The following is a 22,401-nucleotide window of genomic DNA, read 5'->3' on the forward strand; positions in this document are numbered from 1 at the left end:
TCACCGTTTCTTTGAAGGTGAAATGACATTTTATTTTTATTTTCCTTTTTCTGATAGTATATGTACATAGTATTATTACTACAATTGATTTTACTATAGTGATATGCTCCTTGTCTCACCGTGTCCTTTTTATTCATTGCTGTGATCTCTTCTCAACTGACTTTTTTTTTTTTTAATTATAATTTATTCACCGAGATGATTGTGTTCGTCTTAATTCTGATCGATCGAGTATGCCATGTGGCAGAAGCTGGAGCGCTGAACACAGAGAATGGTGATCACTCGCGCTGGTAGAGAATGACATCGCTGCCCTCGTGAGTGTTTTTGTATTCTCGCTGATGTAGTTAATTAGCTTACGAATAATGTCACATTAAGCTTACATTTTTCTCTTCTCTTTAATTCTATACACTCTTATATATCAGTAACATCATTTGGTTGGAGCAAAAAAAAAGTGCATCAGAACGGAACTTACGCTGTCGAGATTCAAACTTCCACGCCGATTTCGCGACAAGATTATTGTGCGAGTGAAATTATTGTATAAAGGTGGTGGGAAGGCTTTCACACATATTCTATGAACAAAGCAGAGCCTCATTGTCAACTTAGCTTGGGGTTTTTTATCATGCGAAGATGGGAAATGTTGGAGAAGAACTAGGAATCAACTTCGTAGTATCAATGCCGGTCAGTTTTTTTTTTTTTTTTTTTTTTCCCGGTGGTTCCAACTTCTCTTCCTACTGCTAGTGAATCTTGTCGTATCATCAATGAATTAAAATATAAGTTATGTAATTATTCGTGCAGAGGTGGTGGCAGAGTTTTTCTTCGTAGACACAACACCGTTCGTTGACATGTATTTCTCTGCAACGGAAGATCATACTTACGATTGGCGAGGCATTTCGTCGTGCAAGCCTTATATCTCCACCATATTGGAGGTGACTTTTTTTTTTTTTATATATCTTTTTTTTAATTTAGTAATGTAGTAGTACTGATAATCTCGAAAATCTGCGATAGGATGTCGAATCGGGGTTGAGGGAATCGTCTGCCACGTGGAAGATTGTGGTTGGTCATCATGGTGACACAAAGGAACTCAACGACAAGCTTCTTCCAATTCTTGAGGTATATTTTTCCCTGAAGATCAAAGCTTAGTAATCTCTATTTTATTTTACTAAAGATGGTCCTCTAACTTTATCTTGCTCAATTTCAACAGGCCAATAATGTCGATTTCTACATGAACGGACATGACCATTGTCTAGAACATATAAGTGCCACAAGAAGGTAAAAATTAGAAAATTTCAAAAATTACTGGTTTTTTATTTTATGACTAAATTAATTAACAATGATATGAACTTTTTTACTTTCTGGATTTTCAGACCGATGGAGTTTTTGACTAGTGGGGCGGGGTCAAAGGCATGGCATGGAGACGTAAAAGGTTTAAACGGAGCAGGGGTGAATTTTTTTTTACGACGGACAAGGGTTCATGTCAGTAGAATTGACAACGAAAAACGCAGAGATTGTGTTTTACGACGTGGATGGCTCCTTCATCCAGCCATCTAGGATTTTTTTTTTTTTTTTCTCTTTTTTGTAACTATACTGTGAGGTGTTGATCTTATTCCTTTTGTCAGTTTGAATAACAACCCTTGGATCAAGAGTGAAGTCTGCTGGTTCACAGCATTGGTGTGCACGTCAACAGCAGGAAACTTAAGTCCTAAGTTACCCTTGTAAACGGCTTCTCTATGATCTATAAATAGAGAAACTCGTATCCCAGTGTGGGTTAGACAGAAATAGAACTACATTACTCTCTCTCTTACCTCTCATGAATCTCTAGAAAAGATTTCTCTCAAGAACCCTAGAATTGGGAGTTTCTCGGTAGAAGATTGTAATCGAAGCTAAGCTTGTAATTGTTCAAGAAGATAGTGGATCGGACTCGTTGCTGGATGTAGATCATTTTGATCGAACAAGGGTAAATCTGTGTCTTGTCCAATTTAATTGTTTTTGCATTAGTTCTTAGGTTGAAGATCGTTACTTGCGTTTCAAGATTCGTATGGTTCTGTTGTGAAAACAGGGAATAAACGCTACATATACATTATTATATCAAATAATTGGCTGCTTAAGCCACGGAATGTGTAGCAATTTAATTTTAACCAACCTTTCGTCAATTCTCCGTAGATAGTCATCTTGCTTACGTGGCAGCTTATTAATTGAATTAGTTTTACATTTTTGCCATTACGCTATTTTAATCGGGCAGTTTTTTTTTAAATTTCGAATTAAATATTGAAACCGAATAGGGAAGTTTTCAAATTTGAAATTTGAATTTTGAGCAGATTTTGAAAGTTCTCAGCCATTAATTGTTATGTATTTGGAAATTTTCGGCGTTGACTTTAGGTAATTAGTTTCTATTTTCGTTGCAATTAATTATGGATATAATCTGTAAATATATTCTTCATTCATTGCTATTATTTTTGTCTTCCATATATTCATAATTTCCATAATTTTCGTGCCCAAAATATTTTCAGAATTTTTTTCAGTTTATTTACACGATTATATTGTAAATATGCTTTGTATTTACAGTGAATATACTGTAAATATGCTTTGTATTTACAATGAATATACTGTAAATAAGCTTCGTATTTACACGAATATACTGTAAATAAGCTTCGTATTTACATGAACATACTGTAAATAAATAAATAAATAAAAACTGTTCTTCGCGGAGTCCATAATATCGATCGGGAACTTTGGACGCAGATTCTTCTCTTCTCGGAAAATTCAAACAGGGAGCCCGAGAGAAAAAAAATCAGAGCCTGCGATTGAAATTAAGCCTTCAATTTTGACCAACAAAAATCAATTTAACAACTTCAATTCATCCAAAGCTTAACCAAGCAAGAACGATACAATCATTATCGAGAAAGCCCAAATTTTATTGCAATTCCGAACCCAAACCCTTGGGTTCAAGAGATTCACGGGAAATACCTTCTCTATTTGATGAATTCCGACGGTCCTCTTTGATTCCAACCGAACTCCTCGTCAATCTCTTCTCGGCAACTCCCGGTGACTCCCCGGTCCGAGCGCGCGCGGGTTTTGGGTCCGCTCATGACGGGGTGTTTGGTGGTGGTTCGGTCGAGCGTTCTCTTCTTCCTCGAGCTCTCACTCCCTCGATCTCTCTCTCGGCTCTCTCTCTCTCTCTCTCGGCTCTCTTTCATATCTTTCTTCTTTTTTTTTTGAAAAACTATAAATGTGAGCGGTTGTGGTTAAGTGTGAACGCAGCTACACGGTTATAATTAGCTCATTGATATTCGCGAGCATTAATAACCAAATATTTGACTTGATTACGTGTAATAAGCCGATAGAAACTGGGCGGGAAAACAAAATGGTAGTCTAGTCATATTTTGGCTGTAAATAAATCCTCCTGGCTATTTACCATTTATTAACAAAATGTGGGCTAAAAATAAATTGCCTATTTTCAGGAGGCTATATAGCTTAATTACCCTTATTATATTCTATGAAATTGGAGAGTGGAATCGTTGTAAATTTTTCTTTCTTTTCGGAGCTAATGTTTTGGTTCGTCCGATTACACTTTTTCATTGACTCATTGTCAACTGCTTTGAAGGTCATATGATGAAAGCCTTATGGGAGTCAACGCAAAATGTAGAAGATGATGACAATGACAACAATAGAATCAGAGTTCTAATCATTCTCTCAGGACCCTAAAAGATTAGGTGCTTCTTTATCTTATAATATGCTCACAAAAATCTAATCAAAGTTGATGCCAGATCAATTTCACTTGTTTTCAAAGCTGACTATCAAGAGTTTGTGCGAGTTATGCTATGGAAACATTCTATTCTGTGTTGAGGCTTAGTCTTAGTCGGTCCTTCCAGTGCCCGGATTGGAGGCTTTTATTCCTTATTCTCTTCTGTGTTAAGAGTTGATGCTTAATTTTTATCGGATTTCATTTAAATGGATTAAAAGGAATCTGAATGGTGAGTCCCGTGAATTGTGCAAATGGGCTTTGCAATCTCAGATAGATTTCATTTTTCCGGCTGATGCCGTGTTTATATGAGTTTCTTGGACACTCTTTTTCCTCCTCATCGCACCGGTTCGGGGGCGGAGAGGTTTTAATGAGGCCCGTTTTCCCTTCAAAATATATATTATTATTATAATAATCAGTATTAGTTTCTTATTTATATCTTCTGCTTTGCTTCATAATTAATATTGTGTATAGTTAACCTAACTAGTACAATACTAGTATGCTGTGAGAAGCTGATATGAACCTGGATTACAATCTTCTAAGAGAGGTTAGATAATTAACTTGAAAGATAATTCATTAAGAAAATAATGATCCATGTATAGTGACACGCAAATGCGATAATGATCATTGTTGTCATAGATCATTTAGATTTGCCGATCCAAGTTTCCTCGTTTTACGGTTTTTTTTCATTTCACTTATTATGCTATTGTAATCATGGTATTCTTTCGTCACAAGTCAGGGTCCATTAATAAACTCTCGTGGTTCCGTCCACGTTTCATTTAAAAAAAAAAAAAAAAAAAAAAGAAGAAGAAGTTAGGCCCCTACTTGGAAAAAAAATCATTTTAACATAAAATTATGCCCTTGAACTCAAATTTCAAAAGTTTAATGGATTTTACAAACTTTGACCTTAAGAAACGTTTAACATAAATGTAAACATAAGATCATTCTTTAACACAGACACAAGTATTCAAAAGTACTTTTATGATATATATATATATATATATATATATATATATATATATATATATATACATATTGAGGTGGCCTTTTTGATATTGTAATGGCCGGATATCAATAAACCTAATAATAATAATAAAAATATAATCAAATAAACATATTTTTTTTAAGTCATTCAATAAACATCAAATAAACATCTTTATAATGTTGGACATTACTCTTGCCTAAGCTCGTGGGTTTGTACGTGGCATATAATTTTTTTCTTCATCTAAATACCTTATATTCTAATATGATAAGTTCTTAAATGCCTTTAATCCATGTGTAATGATGTTTTTTTTTCTCAACTCAAATCAACCTTAATCCATTTGAGAAAGAAAGACAAAATTGACTACCATAAGGACTCCTAGTAATTCCACGATTGTACTTCACAAATTCCATTCACACATTCTCTCATATTAACTCCATTTTTTCCGTCTCTCTTCTTCCTACTCGTTTATAATATGGCATTTTACTTTAATTTGAGTTTTTTTTCTATGATTTTAACGTATAACATTTACATGCTATATGCTTAACTTTCCCGGAAAAAAAAAACCCTTTTTACTTGCGAATTGCGACATTAAGTCACTTCCTTCCTCGTGAATATGTGCAATAAAACGGCGAAACAATAAAATCATCTCATCTCGGAAGAAACTTAAAGATATCGGATACGCATGGTATTTCCTAATGCAGATTCATTGAAGAAGGCTATTAAGGAGCATGTGATCAAGACACATCGCAATATTCGGCTTCTAAAGAACGACAAAGTCCGAATCAGAGCTAGATGTGCAGATGGATGTCCATGGACATTTTGTTGGCATCTGTTGACAATGCCACTGACTCATGGGTCATCAAGACTTTAAATGAAGAACAAAGTTGTCAATTGGAATTTTCAAACAAGGTACTTGATGGAAAGTGGTTGTGTGAGAAGTATTTGAACAAATTTAGAGCTCAACCGACATGGACATTTGCTGGGTTCAAACAACAAGTGAATGATGATACTCAAATTGACATTATTTCCAAATGGCAATTTTATCGGGCTAGAAAGTTGGCAAGGGCTCAAATTGATGGATCGACTAAGGAGCAATACTCTAGACTTTGGGATTATTGTGCGGAATTAAGAAGGGCTAATCCTGGATCTACAGTGAAAATGAAATGTTATCCTCAAGCTACTGGTGAAGTCAATCCAAAATTTCAAAGGTTGTATGTGTGTATGGCTGCAACAAAGAACGGGTTTTTGGCTGGTTGTCGACGAGTAATTGGACTTGATGGTTTGTTTTTTGAAGGGCCCGCATAAAGGTAATTTCATAAGGGATTGGCATTAAAGATCATATTATGGGCAGCTACTAAGAGTACAATTAAGCCAAGGTAATTTCAATACTAATGTATTATTTTTACAATTTTTGTATGTGCGCTTAACTCTGTTATCTGAATAGGTTCGGGCATAATAAACAAAAGTGTAAACGAGACTTTCATTTGCTTGATACCCAAAAAACTCAATGCCAGTAGAGCCAAGGATTTTAGACCAATCAGCCTGGTTACAGGTTTATACAAAATTTTGGCAAAAGTATTGGCGGGAAGAATTAAAACAGTTTTGGATAAAATTATATCCCCTTTCCAAGGTGATTTTGTTAAAGGTCGTCAAATCTCAGATATGATCCTTATCGCAAACGAGGTAGTTGAGGAAACCAAGAGGTCGGGGGTGAAAGGAGCAGTCTTTAAAATAGACTTCGAGAAAGCTTACGATATGGTGGAATGGGATTTTCTCGACTTCGTGATGGAAATGAAAGGTTTCGACGCTAGATGGAGAAAATGGATTAAAGGATGTCTATCATCGGTTTCCTTTTCTATCATCATTAACGGGAAAGATAGAAATCATTTCTCAAGCTCGAGAGGTTTGCGTCAAGGAGATCCGATCTCGCCTTTCCTTTTCACCTTAGTTGCAGACGCGATGTCCAGAAGAATCCTTCGAGGAGTGGAAAGCAAATCTTTTAGACCCCTCGAGGTAGGCTCCCCGAGATTGAGAATCTCTCATCTTCAGTTCGTGGACGACACGCTTATCTTCGGAGATTTCGATTTTCAAAGTTGGGCAAATCTTCTCGATATCATTCGTGATTTTTGCAAAGACTCGGGCCTTAAAGTCAATATAGAGAAAAGTAGTCTGGTTGGCATTAATTGTGAAACAGAGGAAAGTGAGCGTCTCGCAGCTTCTCTCGGTTGTCAAAAGCTAGATTGGCCGATCACCTATCTCGGTTTACCCCTTGGAGACAATCCGAGGAGCAAATCTTTCTGGGACCCCGTGCTTCTCAAGGTTGCAAAGAGACTCGCTGGCTGGAAGCGAGGCTTTCTATCGAAAGGCGGGAAATTGACCCTCATTCAGTCGGTTTTATCTGCCCTACCGACCTATTACATGCCAGTTTTTAAAATGCCCTCAGCGGTAGCCGATGAAATTGAGAAAATCATGAAATGTTTCTTTTGGGAAGGATTCGAAAACCAAAAAAGGCGGGCAGCGGTCTCATGGGTTGACTGTTGCAAGCCAAAAGAGGCGGGAGGCTTGGGGATTGGGAGACTTGTTGCGAAAAATATTTCTTTGCTTGCGAAATGGCTTTGGCGCTTTCCTCTCGAGCCGGACGAGATGTGGCATAAGGTGATAAAAGCAATCTACGGTGTTCAAGACAATAGATGGGATCCGGGGCCTGCAACGGGACGCACCCTAAGGAGTACTTGGAAGTCCGTTTTCTCGGTGCAAGAAGAATTTTTTAAGCGATGTATGTGGATAGTTCGAGACGGTAATAAGGTCAGGTTTTGGGAGGACGTTTGGTGTGGTGGCGAGGCTTTGGTATCACGTTTCCCTGGTCTATTCCGTTTATGTTCTCTAAAAAATGTGCCAATTAGGCATTTGGTCTCTAACCCTCTTTCAGGTTCTATCGAGTGGAATTTCAACTTCTCACGAAACTTAACAGATAGAGAGGCCTCAGAATTTGCGCAGCTTATGGATTCCCTAGAGTCAGTCTCCCTAGGGGATGAGGTAGAGGATCGAAGGGCTTGGATGGATGATTCGGAGGAGTTCTCGGTAAAAGCTATGAACGCTGCACTCGCATCTCCTGGACCGACCATTTCAGTGCCTTTCCACGAAACAGTTTGGAAGAGCGCTGCCCCAAGTAAAGTACAAATATTCGGGTGGAGACTGGCACTCAAAAGAATAAACACGTCGGATGTTATTCAAAGGCAGAACCCTCATCGAGCCCTTTCCCCGAGTTGTTGTCTCCTCTGTCACAGAGCAGCGGAGGACATTCAACACCTCTTCGTAGACTGTCCAGCAGCTTCAGGAATATGGAAGTGGTTTTTCGGAAAGCTAAACATTGAGGTCTCATCGATTGTTCTCCTATCTGATTATTTCTTGCTTCACGCGACTCCGGGGAAGAACAACCGTTGGAAGGCGGCAGTTAAAACGGGGGTACTGGCAGGCTTTTGGGCTCTATGGCTAAGCAAGAACAAATGCGTTTTCGAGAACGAGGAGTGGTGTCAAGAAGGCGTTCTGGAGTCTCTCAATCGGAACATTGCTCTTTGGCTTCACAATGCTTGCAAGGAGTTTAAAAATTTCTCCTTGGCGGACCTCCAGAGAGACTGGAATAGTGATTTATAGACCTCCCGGTTATATAAAACTCTTTTGGATATAAATATTTAGGATTTCCTTTGTAATTTTGGTTCTTTTACTGATCGACCTCCCGGTTTGTTGTGGGAGGTTAAGATTTGGTCTGGAGTGCGTTTTGCACTCCCTTTTTGTAAAGTGGCTTTCAGCCTGTTAATATAACCATTCTTGTTTAAAAAAAAGAATAAGTTTGAGGCAGAATTGGAAAAAATGAAAAATTTGGACAACGATGCATGGAAGTGGCTTGTTGCCCTTGATCCAAAGCAATGGAGTCGATCGCATTTTAGCGATGTTCCTACTTGTGACATACTTCTCAACAATTTGTGTGAGTCGTTTAATTCTGCAATTTTAGAAGCTCGTGACAAACCTATTATAACCCTTCTTGAGATGGTGAGGTGCTACATGATGAGGAGGATCGAGGCTAAGAGAAAAGAATTAAGTCGCTGGAAAACTGTTGTTGGGCCACGTATTTTCCAACTTATTGAGGAGAATAAACTAAAATCAACACATTGCATTGCGGACTATGGTGGTTATCTTGCTTTCCAAGTCAGAGGCATGTACGGGAACTAATACGTTGTAGACTTGAAGGAAAACGATTGATCAGATAAGTCGCAGTGAGCACACACTCCGACTAGAATTTGATAGGCACTCGTGATTGGAAATAAAGTGCCCGAGCAACGTTGAGTAAATGTTGATGCTTCCTTTCCACGACAGAGTTTTGCTGCGGCGTCTCGATGCAAGAAAACTGATGTAATGTTCCTTGCTTGGAAAAGAAATCAGCAAAAACCAACTCTCTAGCGTTATCTGATCTGAAGCATTTAATTGTTTTGTCGAATTGAGTTTGAACCATAGCACAAAACCGAGGAATCAGAAAAAGCACATCAGACTTTTGCTTCACTTCATCATATAAATCCAACAGAAACGAGAGCAATCGTCAACCAAAGTGAGAAAGTATCCGTGTCCAGAATGCGATTGAACATGAAAAGGACCCCATACATCACAATGGACCAAATCAAAAATGTTTTTAGACAAATTATTTGAAGCAATAAAAGGCAATCGTCTTTGCTTAGCAAGAGGACAAACAGGACAAGGACAGTGCTTGTTGCTAGAAGTATATTTTAACACACTCTGTAGAGGCTCTAGCTTCTTGAATGATAGATGTCCCAACCTGTCATGCCATAGCTGTGAGGATGTCTGATTGACTTGTGCTGCAACACCATTGCTTCCGTTGATGATGTATAGTCCGTCTCCATTCTCACCCCTGCCAATCGTTTTCCTTAGCCGTGTATCCTGAATTATAAAACCACCAACTGTGAATGTGATCTCAACATTTAAATCCTCAGTTAGAGCATGCACAGATATGAGATTGAATTTAAATCCAGGAACATAGAATGTGTCTCGCAGTACTAAATCATGATTGAGAGCCACATCTCCATAATGGTGCACTGGAATCACAGTGTGATTTGGCAGTGTAACAGTTGAATTAAACACAGGTTTGAGAGCCATGAACTGAGATCTCTCAGCACATATATGCTTGGTAGCACCTGAGTCCAGTATCCATACAGTATTATCACCAGAATTACAATGAGAAAACCTGTCAGAATAACAAGCACCTGCATTATAGGTGACGTGATTGACATCAGTGTTCGAGCCAGAGGCAGACAAAGTGCTCATGTGACTCGCCAGCATTGACATCATCTGATTGCACTGTTCAAACAACTGTGAAGTGGTCATTGGACTCTGCTCATCAGTCTTAGGCTGCTGATCCTTTGCTTCCACATTGTTGACTTGGCTCTTGATTCTCTTATGGCCAGGAGGATAGCCATGTAGCTTGTAGCACTTCTCCATGGTATGACCAGGGAACTTGCAGTGAGAGCAAAACGGCTTCTCTTTCTCTTTCTTGTACGTCTTCTTTTGAGCTTCTTCTTTGACGGTCATAGCCACAACATTGTCATTCTCGACAATTCCATGTTCGCTTCCAACATTGCGCTGCTTTTCCTCTTGAGTAATTAGAGCAAACACCTTGTTGATCGCAGGAATCGGATCCATAAGCAACACCTGACTTCTCACACCAGCATAGGAATCATTCAGTCCCATCAGAAAACTCATGACATACTCATTTTGAAAGAATTCGCTCAACTTCTTCACTCCTCCACATGTACACGCGCCACAAGTGCAAGTCGGACGAAAATTGTTTAGCTCCTCCCAAACCGTCTTCAGCTTAGTGAAGTACATTCCAACAGACTTCTAATCTTGAGACATGTTGGTCAATTCATGCCCGACCTCAGCTATGTCGGAATCTCTCATTTAAATATGTCCAGATCTTAGCTGCAGATTCACCAAACAAGAGACTCGACGAAATCTCTTTAGAGACCGAGTTCATCAACCAAGCTATCACTATATAGATTGTTACGTCTCCAAGCATTCAGCAGTTGAGGATCAGATCCATTAGGTTTCGAAATCGATCCATCAACAAAATCGAGCTTGTTCTTGACAGACAAAGCAATCAACATAGATCTATTCCATGAGGCATAATTATCTCCATTCAGCAGCTGAGATACAAGCACAGTACCTGGATTGTCTGAATGATGGAGATAATACACACTAAGAGGATCATCTATGACTGATCTTCGTGAGCCTTCGAACGCAGAATCCTCAATCGCCGAGTTGCTCTGTTCTTCCATCGCGAAACAGAGTATAACCAGAAGGATGAGAGACACGAAACGAAAGCTCAAGGATAGCTCAACAATGGCGGAAATAGAGCTCTGATACCATATTGAGATCAATCATAGAGAGAATTTGAGAATATCAGATCTGCTAAATGAAGCAAGATCGAGAGAGTTCTCATTATCAGTGAATAAAGGTTACAAAATCGATTATACACAGTATAACGAATGTAAGACGTACAGCCCAATATGGGTGTAACACGTGTATAAGAAAAGGACAAATAAAAAGAATAATCAGGAGATATCTAAACTACGTCGTTTAGCTCCAATACAATTTTATCGGGCTAGAAAGTTGGCAAGGGCTCAAATTGATGGATCGACCAAGGAGCAATACTCTAGACTTTGGGATTATTGTGCGGAATTAATAAGAAGGGCTAATCCTGGATCTACAGTGAAAATGAAATGTTATCCTCAAGCTACTGGTGAAGTCAATCCAAAATTTCAAAGGTTGTATGTGTGTGTGGAAAACTGTTGTTGGACCACGTACGTATTTTCCAACTTATTGAGGAGAATAAACTAAAATCAACACATTGCATTGCGGATTATGGTGGTGATCTTGCTTTCCAAGTCAGAGGCATGTACGGGGACCAATACGTTGTAGACTTGAAGGAATAGAAGTGTGCTTGCAACAAATGGGGTTTGTGTGGTATACCTTGCAAACATGCCATCGCTTGTATTTTGCAGAGAGGACTGAATATATTCGACTTTGTGCATGATAGCCTGAGAAAGTCTACGCAAGAAAAAATCTATGAGCATGTCATAAGGCCTATCAATGGACCTGAATTGTGGGAACGTACTGGAAATAATCCAGTTGAATGTCCAACGTTCAAGAAGCAACGAGGAAGACCTAAAAAAATGAGACCCAAAGGAGACCAGATGAATATCGGACGTGTAGCAACAGCAAGACGGTGAAGAATATTTGGATGACTTGCGGAAAAAAAGATCATCACAACAAAAAGACTTGTAACCATCATGCTAATTAGGAATTTGCAAGCTTGGGTATTTTGTGGTCTGTTTGTCTTTTTTACAGTCCAGCTCATACAGAGTGTTTTTGGGTATAGCTAATTTGACTATTGTATTTTGGCACATGAAGAGAATTATGCAGGTTTGAATCAAGTATATGAACAATGTATAATTTATGCAGAACCATTACTGATGTCAACAAAAGTGAGTCTTCAAGAATGATTTCTATTAATTTCATATCAGATACAAGAATTTCAATTATCTACACCCACGCCTCTCATCTTTTTAACAAATATTAAACTTTAGAATAGTACCAAAACAAAATAATTTCATGTATAAAATCCATAAAGATTGTCAAATAAAATGAAAATAACAAAAAAAAAAAAACTGAGAAAGTTTTTGGGTGTCCGTGGAGAGCGTGAGAATGAATGTATAAAGTCTATTCAGAAGCTTCAACAAAGAAATGAAAATTAAATTTTTTGGTTGTGCACGTGAGTTTCATGTGAGAATTTCCATCGATGAATCTAACGCTGTTAATGGTTAAACTTGATTACCAACAATTACAAAGTTCAAGGACATTTTTACTGATTAATTTGAATTAGGGATGACATCCAAAATTCGCTGAAAGGTCAGGGACCATTTGCGATAATTGCTCAAAAAAAAAAAAAAAACCTGCGAATTGCGACATTAAGTCACTTCCTTCCTCGTGAATATGTGCAATAAAACGGCGAAACAATAAATCATCTCATCTCGGAAGAAACTTTATGATATCGGAATAGTCCTTGGTCGAAAGCATGACCTTCTCGATATCGCGAGCGACATCGGACATTCCGTGAGCCTCGAAGGCCCGAGCCATGGTGGCGAGCGTGACATGATCGGGGCAACACTCTCTCTCCAAGAAGCACCGGCTCATCTTCGCCACCTCGCCGGACCGCCCGTAAGCATCGATGGCACTATTGAAGAACGGCGTGTCGAGAGCCGCGTCTGAGTTCTGGGCTTGTCTCATCACCGAGTCGACCCGTTCGACCCGCCCGGCCCGCCCGAAGGCAGACACGAGGGACGAGTAGGTCACCGAGTTGGGCTTCACTCCTCGGTGCTTCATCGCGTTGAAGTGGCTCTCCATCGAGTCCACGTCGCCGGCGCGCCCGTACGAGTCGACGACGGTGTTGAAAGTGACGACGTCGAGGCCGAAGAAACGGGACTCCATGAACGACACCACTGAGTTCATCTTCTCGAACATCCGAGCCCGCCCGAACGACTTTATCAGAATGTTGAACGTCTTCGTGTCCGGTTCGATCCCCATCACTCGAAATTCGTCGTGCCTGTTAAAGAGTATTGCTCGTAAAATTTAGTCACGGATTAGCTTCGAAACAATAGATGGAGAGTATATTCATCCTTATGTTCAAGCATACAAAAGCAAGCTGATGAGCCACATTGTGATCATTGAACATTTCAAAATGCAATTCATATTTTCCAAGGCTGTTATTTTCTATTCAACTTCCAAGTATAAGAAAGAACACAGAATCAATAACATAAAAAAAAAAAGAGTTCGTGAGATGTGTAGAGAAGAAGAGAAACCTTGAGAGCTGTTTGCCATGAATTAGTCTTGATTGCGTCATCAAGAGCTCCCAAGACTGCCTTGGGCAACAATCTATTGTACTTTGTCGAATTCGCTTTCCTCTCTATGTTCAGAATCGCCGCTTCGGTCCGCAAGATCAGAGACAGCTCTTTGCTCTGCTGAGCCTTCGATCGTCCCTGTCCTCCGTCGCTCCGCTTGGACGAGCCGCGGCAGAGAATCGGCGACTTGATTGGCCTCGAACAGCTTGAAGAAGTACAGGCATTTTCGTTTCGGACTTTTATTGAACACTTGGTGGGCGTTAAAGAAGCTCCCAACGACAACCCCAACTTCGAGGCTGTTTCAATGATGCCAATCTCCATCCGACAAGTGGTAGTTGGATAAGATTATTACTTTTTGTTTTATATTTTCCGTCTAAAAAAAGAGAGTTTTCTTCGGCTACTTCTTGAATTGGGCTAGTATTTTGGAATATTGGGCTTATACATGAATTGGACCTAAATCCATAGAATATCATTTCTTCTTTTTTGGAATAAATATAAACAACTTGCACTACCAAATTTTCGAACTTATTCTAAAAAAATTGTAAAAAAGTTAACCACATAAATTTGACTTTTTTAAAATAACGACGTTTTATAGTTTCAATTGAAGAACAGGTATTTTATTATATTTTTGGTCTTCAGTATCCTTTAGATAAGTATAAGAAAAAAGAATCGGTACCTAAAGAGATTCCCCTTTTATTTTGAGACTTTATATAATAAAGTATTTCACGTATGCATTTTTCAATTTTAATCCCTAAATTTCTGAATTCTAAAAATATTAATTATTCTTGGTATTCAGTATTCTTTATTTTGTGCTTCGTCTTTACCAGTGGTGGAAGTGTTAAAAATATTTAATTTTGATTTTTAGTTTCTTGCATAGTTATTACTGGAGGAAAAAAAGTTTTCTGGAGGGACAAACATTCTGAAGGAAAGTATTCTGGAGAACTTTTTTTTTTTTTTTTTGCTTGATACAAATGAAAAAGAAAGAAGAAAAGAAAAGTATAAACTAAAAAAAATTAGAATTAAAATTAAACCTTGGTAGAACTAAGCTCTGATACCACTTGATGTGAACTCGGCGGAGAAATTCGTCGAAGCTCAAATTTGAACGGACTGTCTATTGGAAGATTCGGATATAGACGAAACTTTCGTGCGGGTAAACCTTCGAATTAAAATGGATCGATTGATGCCACGAGAGGTTGCGGAATACCCGCGATAAATCGGACGAATGCCACAAGAATTTCGAGCACAAATTCTTGATAAGTGTTAGAGCTAAGAGAATACCTCTCGAATCACACAAACACACTCAATATTATATATATTTCCAGCTTCCCCAAAAAAAAAAAAGAAGACCTCTACAACCATTATATATAGTGCCTTCTAAAAAAATAAAACTGACCTCAATTCATTGGTTTAAGACCAGAAATTGAATACACAAACATAACTCATAATTATAACATCCAAATAAAAACCAACCAGACTCCAAACGTAAAAGAAAAAAAATAAAGACAAAATAAAGATTGGAGTTATGGTGCATAAAAACTCAATAAAGACAAAATAAAAACACCCGATAAAGATGGCTTCAATTATTGTCTCGGTTGGCACTCAATTCCGCGTCGGGTTACGGCAGTTATGGTCTAATATTCTGCGGCCGTTACGGAACCGTTAATGTCGTACATTTCTTGAAGCAACAAGGCCAAATCTTTGATGAAATATCTTGGAACTACTTCTCGAAGTTGATACGTAGTTTTCCCCCGTGTTGTTGGTCCGATACTGTGCCGTGTTTGGTCCTCTTGTTCCGTCGGTGGTCCGATGCTAGAGATGTTTGGTCTTGTTGATCAGTGGGTCACGATGTCGAGCCATTCACGGAGCGCCACGATGTCGACAAGATGAGTGCAATATGCATTGAGCTCTATTACATACAGAAATGGACGATGTCGTTTTCTTTTTATCTTTGTCCAGGATTGTTGCTTTAAGCTGTCTGATTGGCGGTGGACGAGATGATCGTTGAGGAAGAATAGTCGAAGATCGCAAATCCTCAGTCTTGTATCAGTAAGTATGCGAACCGAGCTCGATTTCTCGTTTTATTTATTTATTTATTTAGGATGTGTTTTTATTTTCGTTATTGTTTTTAATATAACAATAACGAAAATAATTTGCATCTCATATTTCATGGTACCGACAGGGTCAACATAGTTTTTTTTTTCATTGACACATATGAGTGTTTGATGATAGTGCTTGGAGAATTGATTAAGCAGACGTTTGAAGTGTCACTATTTTGTGATCACCCCATCATTGCTCCATCTATTCAATAAGAACCTACTGTTATGGGCATCCAGTGACGGACCCAGAAGTCTTTTTTAGGTGGGGGCCAAAAAAAAAATTAGCTATAAAAAAAAATGAAAAAAATTGGCTGAAAATTATTTGGGCTGAAACTTTTGATCGGAGGGGGGCCAAGGCACTTTTTCCATTTTCTATTGATGCAGATGCTTTACAAAAAAAATGTGTTCTTGATTGGTTGGCTGTTTGTAGATACTCAGTGCATGGCCTCAGACTCACCAACTATTATCTTAATAGCTGCCTCAGCTTCAATCAACATTGATATAAGGGAATTCACTGAAAAAAGGTATAACTTTTTTTTTTCTTTCCTTTTCAAAGCGTATGCTTTGGTTGTCGGATCACACTGTACGTTTCATTGACTTATAAACCTTTGGCTCTTGACTCATGCGAGCTCTTATTATAGGAGTTGTACATGGAAGTAGCTCAATCCTTGGGGCAAATGGAATTAGAAGAAGCCGAAGAGCCAAACACGGAAAATGAAAGCCTTAAAGATTATGGCATTGACAACACTGGAGTCAGTTTCACTTATTTTCATCGTTGGGTTGTCATTTGATCTCAAGAAATCAATAGATTTTGATGATTGTGTGTATGCCTTAATTCTGGTCGATCGAGTTTACAGAAATGGTGTGAGAAAGATGAAGGGAAACATTGGCATAAGATTGTGATAGCTCTTTTGCATAACTGGTGAGTCTTCTATTTTGTGTTTTTATTTTATCCAATGCATGCTGTTTTAGATTTATTTAAGGGTTATTTAGTTATATAGCCACACGGTTATAGTGAATTGGGATATAGCCCATCTTTGGTTAATTTATTGTAAATAGTCAAGTTAACTTATTAACAGATTAGTAAATGACTTATTTAACTTAGTCAAACATGTAAAAAAATGTAGTTAATAGTTTGCCACGTATGCAAGTTGGTTATTTACAAAGTATTTACCAAAAGTTGGCTAATTTACAATTCATATAGTTTAGGTGGCTCACGTAGCCAATTTTTTGTTTATTTAATCTTGTTTTTGGAAGATAGATAGAATCTCGTGTTTGTGTAATCATCTTGCTCATATTCATATAGTTGCAAAATCTCACATTTAATTCCATTCACTCTTTATATATCTCTGGTCATGAACAGTAACATCATTTAGTTGATGCGACGATGACAGTCCTGAGTGGAGAAAAAAGAGTCCATTCAGCAGCGGAGTAAGGTGATTTTTTGCAGGACTAATTGGAGGCCTTGTTGCTGGTGAGTTGACTAATTTAATGGTCAAGTGCCTTTTGACTTGTTGCAGTTTGTCTTCTTATTTTTTTTTCTTATGGTAATTTTGGTCACTGAATTTTTATTTTAGACAAATTTAGACTAAATGCAAAATTTCATTTCCCAGCAAGTACAGACAATCCTTGTGATAATACGGACAATCCTTGTGATAATTTCAATATTTCAAGTTAGTAAGTAGCCTCTATTTCCGTGATCGAAATCAAACTATCTAAATTCTGTCGGAATCAACATCTCAAAATGTAGTCCAAGTATTTAATTTTTGCCCACAATTTAATAATATTTGTTTTATGTTAAGATAAGGGAACGTTATAACCGATTTATTATAAATTCACATTTGTACTTGCTAATATTGAGCTAACTAGCTATGTGTTTTGCTTTTTTTTTTTTTTTACAGGAGATGGTTATCGGTGGCAGCGACATGTCCGAGATACTAAACTGTCCGGATTTGATGCGAAAGTCACAACACGAGCTCGAAGAAATAAAGACTACATATAGTGGAAGTGTTCATGCGAGTTATGCTATGGAAACATTCTATTATGTGTCCAGGCTTTGTCTTTGTCAGTCCTTCCAGTGCCCGGATTGGAGGCGCTTTTATTCCTTAACCTCTTCTGTGTTAAGAGTTGAGGCTTAAAATTTTTTTTTATTGAATTTCACTTAAATGGCTTAAAAGGAATCTGAATCGCGAGGCCTGTGATTTGTGCAAATGGGTTTGCGTTCTAAGATTTCAAGATTTACTTCTCTTAGGAAAACCCGGCCCTTGCGCGGGACACATTGCCCTCTGATGCCGTTTTTATATTGAAATTCTGATTAGTCACAAAGATAAGATGTCGCACACAATGTGTTGACAATATGTCCGACAACTTGCTTGAGCACAGATAATGGATAAGCAACGAACAGTGTAATAAGTAAATGACACACAGTATGGTTACCCAGTTCGGTGCAATATCACATATGTCTGGGGGCACTCTGCCAGTGGAAAAGGTTTCACTATCTTGTAGTCAATAGTACACACAAGATTTAATATGATTACAATCACCAAATCAAATGAAAACCTAGAGACTATTACCACCAGTGAATACCTAAACCAGGGACTCCCCCTGGATTTGAGATCCGCCCCAATTCCACTCTTCAAGCAACCGCCTTTGCTCGGATGACTTTCAGTCTTCAAACAGTCGTGAGTCTTCAATCACGAGTACACAGAACCCAACTCTCACAGACACTCAATCTTTCTGGAATAGTGTTTGAGAGAATACACCGCTCTTAACAAAACACAAAGCCTCTCAATCCGTTGGTCTTGCACGTCTATGAGCTCTAAGTATTTTATCAAAAGCGTCAAGGCTGCTAAGGGGAAGCGCATGGCTTTTATAGCAGCTGTACAGATCTGAAAGAGAGTCTAGGGTTTTGTCACGACCCGCAAGCGATAGCTCGCCCACGAACCGCGACTGATCAACTCAAATCTGTACATAACTCATAATATAAACACATAAATTAAACATAATAAAATAGTTTGCGAAAATTCGGGGAAATTTTTCGCTTTTATAACTTAGAGTCTTATAGCGACTCATATACAAATATGTTCCGGAACGTTTTAACAGAAGACACTAACCCCCCGATTAAGAAACCCCATAGCCCATAGGTCAAGGCAATACGCGCTCGGTCTCGGTCTTCAATCTCGTTTCCCGCTTACCAGCTTTTCCCTTATCTACATTACCAAGGGTCATAAAACTATGAGTCGATTGACTCAGTAAGTGGGAGTCTATCTATAAAGTAAAACGACTAATGTCATGTGACGTGCAAACAAGCATACAAGAATGCAGAATAATTGCTAGATATCGCTAGAACATAACATTAGAGCATGACTGACGCGTGATATCACACTCTATCTATTCACTTGTCGTTCTGCAAGATCGTACATCCTCTTCTGCTACGATCTCCACAACGACAATAAGCCAGCCTCAGACCTCGAGCAGTAGTCTTACGGCGGCTTGGGTGTTTTAAGATTGTCTGGGATCCACTAGTGGTACCATCTTCATCTGACGTCGGCGCATGTGTGCCCCCTTGGCACGACAATGAGTTCACTCGAGGCGACTGCTCATTGCTGAATGGGTTCACTCTTGGCGACTGCCCATTACCATCGGGTTCGCTCGTGGCGACTGCCCGTTATCGTTGGGTTCGCTCGAGGCGACTGCCCTTTACCATCGGGTTCGCTCGTGGCGACTGCCCGTTACCGTTGGGTTCTCCCCAGTTTTGAGTACTCAGCGCCATACAGACCACCTAGGTCTGCCACAAACACAAGTCGTTGACTTGTGGGTACCACCGACACGAGTTTAATTAAAGTTTGGGTACTCTGCGACTGGCAGCGTACACGTTATACTTATATACGGAAGAGCTTAACGGGATAAACCCCGAAAGAACTTATTGTTTCTCTTTGAAGCTCGTTAAGTGTTTTAAGCTGAAAGTTCGAAATGTGACTTCCGAACCCTCTACTCCCGATTGAATTCGAGAGTCTATTGCTCTTCCGTCCTCTCGATTCTAACCTACTTCCTAGAATTAGAAGAGAGGTCTAACTATACACATAGCAAACGTGGCTGGTTCAAGTTAGCGTTTGAACCTAACGGGCGTACCCGAATTAAGTTTTCAAGCAAGAGTGGCCGAAGCCTTAAATTTCAAGTTTATTCATTTTAGGGCTTTCACCTACTCTTGTTTACTAGCAAATAAATGCACAAACAAACATGGTTATTCCCTTGGTAAGTAGTTGACTTATGTCTCCACACTTACCTGGAATTGTTCGACAGAAAGCTCGACGATTCCCGTAGATGTCTTGCTTCGCACGTTCTTCGAGACACTTGGCTCTTGTCGAAACGTCGAAAGAACTACCATCCGGAGTTTCCTTGCTTTTCATGCTTCCCGAGACTCTACACATCCTGAAGCGTCGAGAAACTAAAACCTGAAGTTGAAATCTCATTAGTCAATGATTCGGGAGAAGCTGACGAGCTTAAGGTTCGCTATCGAGATTCACTGCGAGACGGTTCAGGGGTGCGAGAATTTAATTCACTTATTTCTCGGTTTTTTTTTCGGAATTTAAACTTATTCAAGACTCGTGCGAGTTCGTACCAAAGAGCGAGTACGAAATAAAATCCAAATAATTATTTAACGAGTCTTGAATAAATTAAATGAATAATCCGAAAAATCATACAAACCGAGAATTCTGAATTAAATAACCAGAATTTAAATTCTCGAACATTCTTAAATAAATTATTAATAACCCCTGAATACAATCTCAAATCCAAAAATTACAACTCGAGTCTAACGCTATTAAGCGATAAACGACTCACGAGTTAATCGAGCTTATTTCGATAACTCTCTTAACTTGATATCTTCAGGAACCGGTCTTGTCGCTCTTGACTCGTCTGAATCCCGTCCGTCCGTCAAGATCTGTAATTCAAACCTGGAATCCGATAACGAGTCAATTCACGATTCCCAAAACATGACAAAATCTTGATATCCCGATATCACGATTCAAAACACGAACCCATAACCAATTCAATCGACTCAACACAAATCCAACTAACCGGAAACGTCCTAACATGAAAACGTCACAAAAACTCCCGAGGCTCAGAAATATCATACGAAAAACAAATCAAAACAGCCAGAAAACTCACGGCTAAAAGAAACCCACGACCACAACGAGCCACAACAACCAAACAATTCCAAATCCTCAAAACAACCACACGGCCAAAACACATAACCAGACCAAAACTCACAAAAATTCCAACAGCCAAAATGATCAAAACCCAATCAATTAACAGGTTCATAAACGTCTTGATATCACTAAACAACCTCCAGAAATCACAAAACCCCAACAAAAAGATCCATGAACCCTAGAACCCAATTTTCGGCCAAAACCAAGCCAAACCAAAGAAATCTGAATTCCAACCTCAAATTCGAGTTATACTCATCACCAATCAAGTCCAAAGATCAATTAAAACCAAGCGATTTCATCCCATTCAACCCGGAATCAAAACCCCCAAATGGGAAATCAAGAACCCTAAAATCCATTTCGGGTTTGAGTGCTTACCCAAATTCCTTGTGAATCTGGACTCCTCGGCGTGCTACCCTTCTTTTCCGGCGTTTCTTCCTCGGCGGTGGTCACGGCGAGCTCGCGGCGGAGTTGCTCTTCTCGGTCAAGGCGCGCGGCGACGTGGCTCGGTGCTGGGTGACGCGCGAAGAAGAGGAATGAAGGATAAGTGAGAGACGAGGTGGCGTTGGTGATGATGGTCGGCGAGAGTGAAGATTTTTTTTTTCCCTTTTGTCTGGTTCTTGCGCGAGAGACACGGGAAGAAGAAGAGAAGAAGAAAAGAAAAGAAGAAGAAAACAGAGAAAAGAAAGAGAGAGGGAAAGAATGAGGTGGCCGAAAAAAAAGAGGGGGATAGTGGATTAAAAAGGCTACGTGGCACTCTCACATTGTGCCACGCGGTACAAGCGGTCCACTCAAACTTCGACACGCCTCTCCTAAAACGACCCCTTTCTCTCTTTTTCTTTCAATCTCGTCCTTCAGAATGTTGCACATAAGTCCTTTTAAAACTAAAATCTCACAATCTTGTCCTTAATTAATTAAAAATAATCTTGAAAAATAACCGAGAAAATTATTATTATTTCCCGTTATTTTGAATATATTTAAGGGATCTCGGAATTTATTTTTACTCTTGAGATTTTTAAATCTCCGAGTACGTTCCGAATAATAATATTGAATTACTCGAATATTCTCATTCCGAAATTTCATCGACCTTAAATATTATTATTTTCCAAGATATTTAAAATTTAAGGACGTCTCATATGCAACATGAATTTGAATTAAACTCGTCCTTTTTATTCAAATTCACAAGTCGAGCGTTTATAAATGTTTAGACATTACAATCCCTACCCCCTTAGAAGAGTTTCGTCCTCGAAACTTAGAGTAAGGCAGGGTATTTCTTTTGCATTTCGCTCTCAAATTCTCAAGTAGCTTCTTCCGTGGAGTGACTCTTCCAAAGTACCTTGACCAGAGGTATGGTTTTATTCCTTAAGACTTTCTCCTTGCGGTCTAGGATTGCGACGGCTGGTTCTTCATA

The 22,401-nt window shown here is 38.9% G+C and overlaps 3 protein-coding genes and 1 long non-coding RNA gene across 4 annotated transcripts in view; 2 read left to right on the forward strand and 2 right to left on the reverse strand.

Annotated features, from left to right (window-relative positions):
- Positions 1–2,063, forward strand: part of LOC149382904 (purple acid phosphatase 4-like) — a 77,181-nt gene extending 75,118 nt beyond the window's left edge. Inside the window, exons 2-5 of the mRNA XM_089628490.1 lie at positions 751–923; positions 1,003–1,107; positions 1,199–1,266; positions 1,362–2,063. Of these exons, the coding sequence (XP_089484616.1) occupies positions 840–923; positions 1,003–1,107; positions 1,199–1,266; positions 1,362–1,545 (441 nt within the window). The 5' untranslated portion in view covers positions 751–839 and the 3' untranslated portion in view covers positions 1,546–2,063. The remainder of the gene's footprint in view (positions 1–750; positions 924–1,002; positions 1,108–1,198; positions 1,267–1,361) is intronic.
- LOC149382906 (uncharacterized) overlaps positions 1–13,402 on the reverse strand; it is a 79,386-nt gene extending 65,984 nt beyond the window's left edge. Inside the window, exon 1 of the mRNA XM_089628488.1 lies at positions 12,993–13,402. Within this exon, the coding sequence (XP_089484614.1) occupies positions 12,993–13,373 (381 nt within the window). The 5' untranslated portion in view covers positions 13,374–13,402. The remainder of the gene's footprint in view (positions 1–12,992) is intronic.
- On the reverse strand, positions 9,276–10,616 carry LOC149382914 (uncharacterized). Its single transcript, XM_089628801.1, has one exon. The coding sequence runs from the start codon at positions 10,614–10,616 to the stop codon at positions 9,276–9,278; it is 1,341 nt and encodes a 446-aa protein (XP_089484927.1).
- Positions 13,403–16,176: 2,774 nt separating the features above from the next.
- LOC149382915 (uncharacterized) lies at positions 16,177–17,985 on the forward strand. Its single transcript, XR_016301712.1, has 4 exons — positions 16,177–16,307; positions 16,425–16,705; positions 17,147–17,257; positions 17,685–17,985. It is a non-coding gene; the product is annotated as an uncharacterized LOC149382915 (long non-coding RNA).
- Positions 17,986–22,401: the final 4,416 nt, after the last annotated feature.

The sequence above is a fragment of the Urtica dioica genome, chromosome 10 (genome assembly GCF_054948205.1).
Source record: "Urtica dioica subsp. dioica isolate 48M chromosome 10, U.dioica_male_clone48M_v1_H2, whole genome shotgun sequence".
Taxonomy (NCBI): domain Eukaryota; kingdom Viridiplantae; phylum Streptophyta; class Magnoliopsida; order Rosales; family Urticaceae; genus Urtica; species Urtica dioica.